Source organism: Acanthisitta chloris, unplaced genomic scaffold (assembly GCF_000695815.1).
Source record: "Acanthisitta chloris isolate BGI_N310 unplaced genomic scaffold, ASM69581v1 scaffold41062, whole genome shotgun sequence".
In the NCBI taxonomy this organism is placed as follows: domain Eukaryota; kingdom Metazoa; phylum Chordata; class Aves; order Passeriformes; family Acanthisittidae; genus Acanthisitta; species Acanthisitta chloris.
Genome location: NW_008661831.1, coordinates 16,572 through 28,610, shown reverse-complemented (window position 1 = coordinate 28,610; position 12,039 = coordinate 16,572). Strand labels below are relative to the sequence as shown.

The 12,039-nt window shown below is 39.7% G+C and overlaps 1 protein-coding gene across 1 annotated transcript in view; it reads right to left on the bottom strand.

Moving 5' to 3' along the window:
• Positions 1-6,007: 6,007 nt before the first annotated feature.
• Positions 6,008-12,039, bottom strand: part of LOC103798100 (transmembrane protein 164-like) — a gene marked incomplete at its 3' end in the record, with an annotated part of 22,577 nt that continues 16,545 nt past the window's right edge. The window contains exon 4 of the mRNA XM_009070342.1: positions 6,008-6,086. Within this exon, the coding sequence (XP_009068590.1) occupies positions 6,008-6,086 (79 nt within the window). The remainder of the gene's footprint in view (positions 6,087-12,039) is intronic.

The window sequence follows — 12,039 nt, the reverse complement described above, 5'->3', positions numbered from 1 at the left end:
TGCAAAACTTCAAAAAATACAACAGCGACTCTCACTCTCTACAGACTCATGGTCTTGCTTTGTAATGAAAAAAAATCCCTCCTTGTTAAACTTTGGAATCCTGAAAATAATGGTGTGATTTTCAGCAGCAGCATTATTTGGACATCACAGGACACAAAGGGAAACACTGACCTACACACACACACACACACACACACCAAAAAAAAAAAAAAAAAAAAAAAAAAAAAATCTTCAGAGCACTCTAGTTTCCTAAGTGTGCTTTGGGAAACTAATTTCAAATTCATACCTGGAATATTTCCTGTACATTTCTCATTAGATAAATAACTACTATAGATTTTATGACTCCACAGTCCTGCTATTATACAGATGGCTGCTCTATGGAGCAGTGTGGTCTATTTTCCATAGTCCACAGTCTGTTAACAGAGACACACAAACAAGAAAATTGAGACCCAGCTGAGGGGCTGTTTGAAGGGCCTACCTTGGCTTTGGCAAAAGCTACTTGCTGCTTGCATAGGAAATCAATTTCAGTAGGTAGTAGCCAAGAGTTTCACTCTAAGGATCTTTTTTGCTTTTCTTACTAAGGATCATGGGCAATTCTTATATGTTAAGCACTTAAAAAAATTTAATCCAACTGCCACTCTGGCACTGGTTTCATTCTCAAACACTTGTGCCCCAGACAGCTGAGACCATTCCAAATCTGGGTCAGCTAGGCAGGCTGTATTTTTGCTCCTGTGATGAAATAACATGGAAGTGGATGTTTCAGTTTAAATTAAACTTCATTATTTCAATGGCATTGATAGGAAGGATTCCATATAGATCAAAGAGTTTGGGGCTCTTCATCTGCTTCTGCAACAAGAATTTGTTGACTTTGAACATGCCAAGTTGTTCATTTTGCCATCTAGAAATGGAAGCATTGCTTTAAAAATCTAAAGATCAACAAATAGACTCCATTTCTTTTACACTGCTCCTTCCCCTCAATGTCTTGTGCTTAATTCAAGTGCTCTTATGAATTCCTATATTTATTCAAAATTCTCAATACATAGGCCTGGACAAATGTGAATACAACTCAATAGAAAGCAATATTCCTTTTGTATTTCTGTGAAAACATAATGCAGGAGAAAATCACTCCTCTGTTTGAATTAGAAAAGTAGAACGTAAATATAGCACAAATTTTTAATTTAGTAGGGTTTTAACTAATCTCTTTTTCCTAATTAATGTCTTGATTTCATTCCCACTACATTTGATAGAGCTTTATGAGTTTTCTGGCGCTGCACAGTCTCCTTCAGCAGTCTCACAATTACAGGTAGACCTGCTTGATCCAAAACTCAGAGCAACTATTAAAATTCTCTCATTTTCAAGCTTAAAAAATGTGAGGGCAATTCTATTTCCATTTTATTTCCCCTGATCAAAGGGTTAATTCTATTTGTGTGGCCTATTGAGCTAGCCTAGAAACCAAACTTCCTTTCCAGGGGAAAACAGGAAAAAATGTTCTCAAGAGGATGATCCTGAAATGCAGTTTCCCCTACAGCTGTTCTGACTTCATGTGTAGATTTAAAAATACTACCTTATGCCAGGAGGTTTCTGTTTCCCCTCGATGCCAGCTACAATCAGGAGAACCAGCTCAGGCAGGGATCTTACATTACCTGCTACTTTCAGGAACCATTTTTTATATTCCATAAAGAAACAGCAGTAGTTCTTCCTCTCCCTTTATATAGTAGCAGTTCTTCCAGACACTGGTACCTACCTTTGTAAACTTCTCCACCTCCTAGAGAGAGAAGTCTTGGGCCCACTCAGAGAATGCCACATTGACTTCATTACTGAGTGTTTCATAACAGGCCACTGTAGCTTCAAACAAACTATAACTGCCCAGAGCATAAAGCTCAGAGGGACACAGGACAGAGACATGTCCCCTCCTCTTCCTCTCTAGCTCTGTTAAATCAAACAAGATTGTCCTGGAATGATGAAGCTACAAAAGAGACTGCAGCGTGAGCCTGCAGCCTGAGTGACAGCACACAGCTACCCTGCTGCTCAACCTGCCACAGAACAAGCACAGCAGCACAGCAAACCAGACATTTATGTCTAATACATGGGATTCAGCAGGTAGAGAAAAGCTGGAATAGAAACACGAAACTCAGCAGGAGGATAGAAGACTAACACACAAGAGTCAGTGGGTCTCCAAGTAATTAAGAGTTCCAGTGAAAGAGCTGTACCACACTATCAAGTACTTCAATGAGGATAGAGATAAACTAGATTTATGTCTACCTAACTATAACACTATATACAGTGATTTTTTTTTCCTGGATTACTACTGAGGTACATAATAACACTCCTTTTAAAAGCTAAGGAAAGATCTAGCTAAATACACATAAGTGTCACAACGTGAGAAAGTGGCTGTCAATAACTAGAAATTGTCTTTCAATATGGTAATCTCTCACTTTAGGCAGCAAGTCCTAACAGCCAATGGAAAGCACAAGTTTAGAACCTCAATTGCTTTAATTGCACTTTCCTAGTTTACAGTCACAGGAAAAATGATCCTTTCATCCGTATTTGGTATCTGTGTTCTACATCTTCCAAGGAGCCCAGCTTCTCATTAGGTCAGAAATGCTGCACTGCCCTGACAGAGCTGGCTGCACACAGCTGCCTCTGCCTGGCTTCCCAGGCGTGACAGAGGCATTCATTCCTCATGAGAGGGGAAAAAAAGGAGGAAAAAAAAATCATCGACTTCTAATGACTTTCTGACAATGCCATAGAACTTCTCTCTTCTGATGCCACTTTTGAAGACACTTAGATCAACAAAGGAAAGGGCCTTATGACTTGAGTCAGAGAGATTGGTTCTGCACTGCTTACAAAGCCACTGCACTTTCCTTAAGAAAAGGGAATTCTGACTCCAGCGAACAGCTCTGTAAGTCAGCCAGGCGCAGCGCGGCGCGGCCGCTGCCTCCTGCTGGCCCCAGCACAGCGCCCAGCGCCTCCTGCATCCCGGCACGGCTCAGCATCCTCCGGCCCCGCACGGGCAGCCTGAAAACCCAGAGCACAACATCCCCTTCCACCTACCGAAGCTGCTAAGTCAACTAAATAACACTGGGAATCTCAAAACACAAGGCAGATTATCTCCTGAGCTACAGTGCTAAGAGGCTGCTGCAATTTAACCCTTATTTCAAACTACAGTGGAATAATATAGTTTGCTCACTGCACTAAGGAAATAACAACTCTGCTTTGATTAAATTTTAATATCACTTGAATTTCTGAAATAAGGTGCATACCTATTTTGTCAAATCCATCTGAAAACCTGATCAAACTAGCTGAAGGACTAAGACAGCCAGGAGCTGAGAGTCTCTAAGGCTGATACAGTGTAAACTAAATTTTTTTCCCATTATGTTAAGAGTATACAGTTAAAAAAACTAAGCAGTCCTGAACACCACAGAAGGTCTCTAATACCTTGATCTTAGAAGGTGAGGTTAATGGGCTGTTGCAATAGCTGTGGCAGTTTGAGACAAGACATCTCCTGAGCTGGCACCTCCCTCAGCCTTCTACCAGCAATCTGTATCCAGCAGCACAAAGTACAACTACCAGAGCACATTCATATGCTCCAGAAAACCAGCTCAGTTGTAGATGAAAGCAGTTTGAGGATCTTTTCAATGAAGGGGTTGGTTCCATGATCTGAATCTGCACTGCTGTGGTTCTAGTTGTCTCACTCCCATCTTGACCATTCATCTTCTGTGCTGGCCTGTTACATCCACACTGCATCTATTTTGCATGAGAACCTCTTAGTGCTGCCAAGAAAGATGAGCTGCAGTGCATAAGCATTTATTTTGCCTAGCCTGGCATGCATGTGGATGGATACATGCATATGTGCACTTGGAAAGAAAACACATTAAGAAAGAAGTGTGGAAATTTATATTCACTCAGTAGAAAGGAGAGGGAGAGGGAAGAGAGAAAGAAGTCTTAATCCCCAAGAGGGAATACACCCTTGAGCTTCAGCGAGTTTACTGTGCAACACTGAAGCCTAAATTCCAAACATCTCTCTCATCCATGTGCTGCTAAGCATGGTAAAGCCTCACACTTACAGGGTCAGGAGGGACATGAAGATGATGCTGCCAGTGCAACATGACCTGTCTGCACCACTGTAATGGATATCAGGGAGGGACAGAAAATAAATGGTTACAGCCCCTGCTTACCATCACCCAGTTTCCTTTCGAAAAGGAAACACTTCAGCAGGGAGGTGAATGTGTGTGCACGATACAGGCAGATTCCTAATAAAACTGAAGTATTTTTCCATATGTGATACATTCCTTCTCATTTGTCCTGTTTTCTACCCTTCAGTTATTCCTCTCAATCATAATCCATAGATTCACTACTGGAAATTTCTCTTCACAATACAGAAACCAAGCTGCATGCTGATCAATGTCACTGCTGAAAAAACAATTTTCATGAGTGGATAAAGGCCTGTGTGATCTACTTGGAAGGTACTTTAAGCAGAAGGCCTAGTGAAATGACAAAATAGTAAACACATGTTTTTAGGCTGAGTAATTTTTCCATCAAAAATCGTACATTTAGTTATGGCATGAGCCATAACTACTACAGAAGTCCATGGGTGTTTTGTTAATCAATTACAGTCAGTCAGGTGAAAAGAAACCAAGTGCACAAGAAATGGAACAGTTAATAGCTACACAGCCTAAAGCAAATCTCCATAGATTTAGCCAACAGTTCTAGCAATTTCACTGTCATCACATCAACATTAGATGGCAGCAAATACCTGTAAACTAATACAGGGCAAGACTAGTTGTCACCAAGGTGACAACGGTCCAACACCAAACCCTTCAAACTGCAAATACAGTAGTCTTGTCAGCCCCAGAACGCAGATCCCGAAGAACACAGAGGCTCTCTACTTCAAAACAAACAAAAAGCCAAACTAAGCCACACGAACAAGCAAATCTTAAAGGTGAAGGCAAATACCTGTAAACTAATACAGGGCAAGACTAGTTGTCACCAAGGTGACAACGGTCCAACACCAAACCCTTCAAACTGCAAATACAGTAGTCTTGTCAGCCCCAGAACGCAGATCCCGAAGAACACAGAGGCTCTCTACTTCAAAACAAACAAAAAGCCAAACTAAGCCACACGAACAAGCAAATCTTAAAGGTGAAGGATTACAAGTGGGTATAAAATTTTTTTTTTAGCAGAATGGAAGAGGTTGACTCTGCCTCCTCTGAGCATTTTCTACACTGCATCCCATTGCTTGACATCACATCCTCAAGGTTTTCAGTAAAGGCTACTGAACATCTAGACCATAAATTATCATCTTTTATTTCCTGAATTAAACAATTTACTTCTGCTAGAAAATGCAGCTGGAGGCATGTCAACGCTAGAGGGGAGCAGAGCATCACACCAGCTGAATACATACTGCATTCCCTTCTAAGGATCCACAATTGGAAAAAATCACTGGGAATTTGGGATTCCCAGACTTAATGAACTATCGTGGCACAAGTGAATGCAAGATAGCAATCTCGTTAGAAGAATATCATAAGAAAACTCCTTCATTTCACTAATATGTGTCACTGCATTTGATTAGAGCTGCAGAATTTCTGTCATTTACCTAACTAGACAACTAATATTTGCATGGGATATAATAATAATTTTTTTCCCTCATGTTAAGTTCCGGTACTTCTCAAGAAACACCCAAAAAGGCAAAAGTCTTAAAAATACATCCCACCAACAACTCAGAGTGTTGCAAGATGGCAGAGATGCTACTAGAGAAGACAATGTACATCAGGCCAATACCTTCTTAGTACCCCGTTGGGCAAAAGACCGTTCTAAAAATTTCCACTTCAGTGTTTGATACAAGTCACTGTACCTGGGCTACAACTCCAACATCATAACATTACAAACTATTAAGTAATACCATAGAGAAAACTGGTTATAAAGGGTAACCAGTGGTAACCAGTAAGCACAGTATTTCCACTGCTTGGGACCAATTCAATCCATATGGAGTATTTTGTCAACCTACCTCCTTTCTGCAGCAGATAGATGGGCACCACATAGAGCATCACATGCTGGATGTAATAAATTTCCGTTTCAAATGGAAGCTGTGGAAAAAGAAAAACATATGTAAATATTTTTCAGCACTAACAACCACGTCACAGGGAACCATTCTCCTCCTGATCCATAGCAATGCCTTCAGTTATTTTATCCCGTGTCTATTAACAGTGAGCTGACATTAAGAGTCAGTGCCTTTAAAGTGCAGCTAACTGTACCCATTCTATTCCCCTTACACAAATCACTACAGCACTTCCAGTAGACAATTCCCAAAATTAGCCAGAAGCACAACAAAGAAGGAAAACGATTGTTCTTTTCCCTTTCTTTGTTAGCATAAGTTACCAATAATAATGCAAAACCCCCAAGTAAGGAAACCAAAAGCTATGCTCGGCCCATACAACAGAATTCTTTTTAGAAAGAACAGATACTTGCTACATTGTGACAGAACTCTGTAAATGAGGTCTTTTATAAATAGAAGTATATAAATAAATATATACCAGTCATTACTGAGGAGGTCTGTGCAAAAAAAAAAAAAAAACAAAAAAAAAAAAAACCAAAAAAAATTTAAAAAAATAAATCAAAGGGCCTGACCTAGAGCAATCTGCATGTGTCACACTGCTAAGCTTGACAAAATATGAAATAGCCAGTATTTTACTGGTTTTAAAGAGAAGCTGCAGAAGGATGTGTGCTAACAAAGTTACCAGTTAGTAGTAAATCAGTTATTTCTCACCTGCTGACAACTTTGGGAAATTACCATTAGTGATTTCTGCGTCTAGTTGAATTCATGCTACTTGTCAGAAGAGAAGTCAGACAGGCTGTGCTGAAACAATACTGTGATAAAAAGAACTTGAACCATAACTGAGTTTGAGCCCCTTAATCCAGACCTAACTAATTCTAGTCCTTTATCAATTAGAAAAGGTGCTGCACTGTATTTGAAAGCTATTCCTATCTGTAAGTACCTCTGCCTATATCTGTTTGTTACACTAAAGGAACACATTTAAAACTGAACAGCAGTAGAAAACACTCAAAACTGAGGATTCAGCCTCTTGCTGCAGCTGACTTACAGAGCTGAAAAGCCACAGTGTTCCATTATTTTCTGAAGTGAAAACAGGACAATCCCACAAGTAGGAAATCTCACAGGAACAATGCAAAGCCATTAGCTTTGATTCAAATGTGTCATTCTACAGCCTAAAGAGAATTCACACGGGACCTACCATCATGTCTTGTCTGTTGGGAAGCATGGAGGGCGGAGAAAAACCTTTCTTGCCTATCACTGTTCTGAGACACTGAACCCAGTGTTGGAACAGAAATGTTACAAGAATGTCTACATCAACAGAAGTAAAGACAAGTTGAAAGAGTTTGGGTTTCTTCCCAAATAGCAGTCAATAAACAGCTGGTAATTAACACAGTGATCTTTTAAATTCAACTACAATTCTTATATTCCATTTTTAATGTAAAAATTGCTAAAACCAACAGCAGAATTCTGATAGTCCTGGGATTCCCCAGCTGAATATTGTCTGTGTCCTGATGGCAATCTCCAAGGTGTTCAGTCAAGGCCTGGGAGACTACGCTTAAAAAAAAAAACAAACTAAACTTCCATACAATCTGTTGGGTTGTTTTGTTCCAAGTATTCTCTATTGAAACATAAATTCAAACAAGATAATAGTATACAAAAGCAACAACTTAATGATAGCTGCAAGGTTTCCTGAACCTTTCCTTCTGTCCTTTGCTGAAAGGCACAGAGAGCAAAGTGAGGGAATTAAAATTACTTGGGAAGGGGCTAAAGCAGTTTTCCTAAGGAGAACAAGCTGTACCTCTCCCCCTTCAGAAACAATTGCTCCTGATATAAACTCCACACCATGAGGCACTCACTCCTGCTAAGGAGCATTCCCTGTTTAGTATCTGTGGTTTTGTAAGGGCTTCCACACTCACAGAGTCGTGAGGGTCTGTTACACAAACACTGCGCTCAGGACACTCCTGAGAACAGAGTAACAGTTGTTATGCTGCAGTAGCGTTGACAATATTTTTTTGTGTGTAAAACAAAACATCTCTTTGCCACCGTAAAAGATGGCTTGTTCTGGAGCCTGACTGATTATGCAAGTGCATTTCCTGCTACAGAGCTGCAGAGTTTCTGTACAAGCAAGCACTCAAGTTGTATAGCCAGGCCACAGCAAACACAAAAAGAACAAACAGAACAGATGAACTATAAAGTTGTACTGAGCAACTGACTCGCCTAGCTCTAAATGCCTGGTCTATCAACTTTTATCAATAAGACTCACTCACAGGTAGCAGATGTACCTTTTACATGCAGGGAGAAACTGTAAGAAACAAGGCAGAAGGATTTAAAGGCAGTCTAGGATTTAAAGAACCTCTTTGTGAAAACAAGACCTTCGGCAAGTGGTAAAGTTTGAGAAATTAAACAAATCAAAGCAACACTTACAGAACAAAGTAAGTAAGATATTGGGTTGGTTCCTCTAATAATATTTGAGCATAGGCACCCGTGAAGGCCACAATGTATTTAAAACCAAATTCCAACAACCTCTAAAGTGGACCCTCTTCACAGATCACAGGAGACCCATCCTGCCGGGCCAGATGCCCCTGTGGAAGCTGACCACTCCTCCGAGCACCCACCTCACCTTCTAACTTAACCCAGCTACTGCCTAAAGGAAGCAGCAAAGTCTTTCCACTGACTGAGAAAAAAATCTCTTCAAGACAGCAGTCGTGCAGAGCCCAGAAGTCAGATATTCAGATGAGTGTTTCCCCCAAGACAGTAGGGACATAACACTAGTTTAGTTTAAACCCCCTTAGACAGCAGCTGGTTTTCAGTGGGCTAACAGGTTAACACTTTGCTCTGTTTGCTAGAAGCAGTACTCCTCCCTCTGTTAATTATTTAGATCTTGGCTCAAGCACTGTACTGTGCCAGAGCACTTCCTCCACCATTCTCTACAAAGACTGCAGAGTATGGCAAAGGACAGAAGGAAGCCAACTCCCAGATTCTGGTCTTCTCTATAGCACACCTAGTACACAACCTAGCAAACACCAAATGCTGTACTGTACCAGTCACCTTCTTAGACAGCACCAGGAATCAATAACACACTCAATATCAATTTCATGCACACAGCATGTATATTAAAGATGCACAAACCCTGACTTTATCACCTACCAGCAACCAAAGCACTATCTCTCAACAGCCCCAAACTGTTCCCATTATTTACCCTTGTGCCAGTTAGATTAGGCCAGTTTAGAGATGACATCATGTACTACCTATTTCACTTTGCCTGAAATGCCTATGTCTGCACAGCAAATTATTTAGTGCAGTGAATTATTACCTTAACAATCAACAGCAATACAGCAGGCAAAGATCAGAGTGTACTCAAAGTCCTGCTCAGAGTCTGATTCTGCTCCCAAAGCAGATTTAGAATGTGTACCTCTCAGGCCAAATAGTTCTAATAATAGAATATAGCAGCTTCTGGAAACACTAAAACTGCACCATCTCAGCCACGTGAGCAGAGACAACAAGTCCAACACCTTTGGGACATGTCCTGTTTTTTACTTTATCTATATCAACATTTTCAGGACATCAGCTTGCAAAAAAACCACTTATAAAGCAGTGGAAAGAGCTTCTTTTAAAATTTGATTAATGCATTATGAAAGCTCAAACAAACCCAGTTACTCTCCAAATACTTGGAGCCTTTGTGGCAGTTAAATGAATTTAGCCACACAACTAGGTTATCAGAACCCACACTATTACATAGAACATAAATACAGAGTGAAAAGAAATCTTTCTACTCCCATATATACTCTTATTCCTTTCTAGGCTCTGACTTGGCATCCTACAAGCTAATTCCCTTAGCATCTTCTCCACTTACTTAAGGGTCATAAACGATCCATGCGAATAGTTAATGCCAACCAAGAATCATTTGCATCACGATAAAGGGATGAAATTATGAGAGAAAATTAAAATGCCCTTTTAGAAATAAAGGGCAATAAAAACTCACAAAAACACTGACTAAGAAACAGTTTTATCTTCATCCAGTGCCTATTCCAATGCACAAAATTTAATTCCACCAGCACATCATAAAAAATGTAGCAAATAACAGGAGTATTTAGGTGCCAAATAAATACAAGTGAGTGCATCTGTTGCTCAAGTCTGTTAACTATTGACACTTCAACATCATGCCAAGGCAGGAAAATATTTTCTTGGAAAGAACAGAGTAGACTGACCTCATCTTTCAGGCTACATTTTTCTGGAACACCATCCCAGGTGCCCATTACAGTCCAACAAAATTTTTAACAAGCATAGTTTAATAGATTAAAACACAGAAGGTAGAAGCTTTCTACTGCAGTTTCAGTGAATGCCTCAACTCTCCATTTCCAATGGCAATAGCTACTATTTTAAAATAATTTTGAAACAACTGAGGTTCTAAAAAAAACCCAAAAACCAGATACATTACAGGAAAATGAAAACCATTAAATTATGCCAGAAGCTTTCACAAATTTATTTTTCAGGAGAATTTAACATTGAATCACATATACAAAAAGAATACTTACAATACATTAAGTAATATAATTGGTAGTAAAAAACCCGTGTCCCTAACCAACTGTGCCAGAGAATGTTGTAAGAGGTGTTCTGGAAATTACTTTGAACAGGTTAACACTTACAGCCAAAGTCCTGACACCCACTAAAACAGCCATCAGCTGGTGAAGCAAAGACTCTCTTTCATTCTGTATCTTCTGCTTCTTGCCTCTTTCAGATGATTGATATGTACAAATATTAGATGTACACTTTTGTGTACATCTAATATTTTTTCCTCACTATACATCTTTCACCTCCATAATGACACACAACTTGCTAGCTCCCACCTACACCCTCCTGCTGAGCTGCTAAACTAACAAGGCTTCTCCCAACAGAGACAATGGCTCCACAACCATTAGCTGCTGCCTGCAAGGTACCAAACAGTCACATGGAGGTTTAGGACAATGTCAGCTGAGGACAACGAAATACCTACATTAGTTATTTACTATCCAGCTGTAGAGCAAATCATTCATAAGGTTAGAACACATTTTACACTCTGAAAGGCATCAGTGAGGCATTTCAGTGCTCACGGCAATACATCCATTTGGCACAGTCTCTCAAAGTGATGGGAGGCAATAGTCTCCTGCTTTCCAGCTTCACTGACCTCAGAACTCTCTCTGCCCCAGACTCAATTCCCTCCCCACTTCTAAATCAATGCTTGGGTTAGGTGATCAATTTTTCATGCTCTTTGTGCCACACACTATATATTACAACTGTTTACAGACATAACTAAGTATATTACATTTTTGTATAAAACACAGACACAGTAAAATAAATCTTAAAATACCATAAAACTAAGATTTCAAAGTGGAGGCATAGAGACACAACAATTCTTGACTGAATCAGAAGTTTTTCACCCATAAACCAGAGCAGACAGCTCAGAAAAAAATTGAGATTTTTTTTTTTCTTAATTCCTACTAAGTTTTAGGAGACATTTCCTGCTTACAGGACAATGTCAATGTGAACAACTACTCGACAGTTGTGGAGCAGAATGTGTGTCTGCCATGAGAGAATCTGGGTCAAAGCAGCAGTGCTATCCAACATCACCCACATTATCTCGTGCCAGAAGAAACATTGAAAAGAGAAAAGCCTAGCAAGCAGCTGTTAGGCCAAAAATATCCTATGCTGTATTTATTCCAAAAATATTTGCTCTTGGACATTATCCTCTGGCTCCTCCATTCCTAATTAAGGAGAGAATTTTATAGACTATATCTTTCCTGTTTAATCACCACTGCCTAATATGAACGAGTTCTGTGATAATGGCAGAGAAAATACAAGCTAGTGATTTATTAAATACTTCAACACTTTGTCCTTCAAAGGTTACCCAGAAAAACAGTTTTGTCGTGCTTAAGGTTATATTTACTTAAAAACTAGACAGCTTGAAATACAAAATAAAAAGAGTCATCTTTATCAGAAAGAGAACAGTT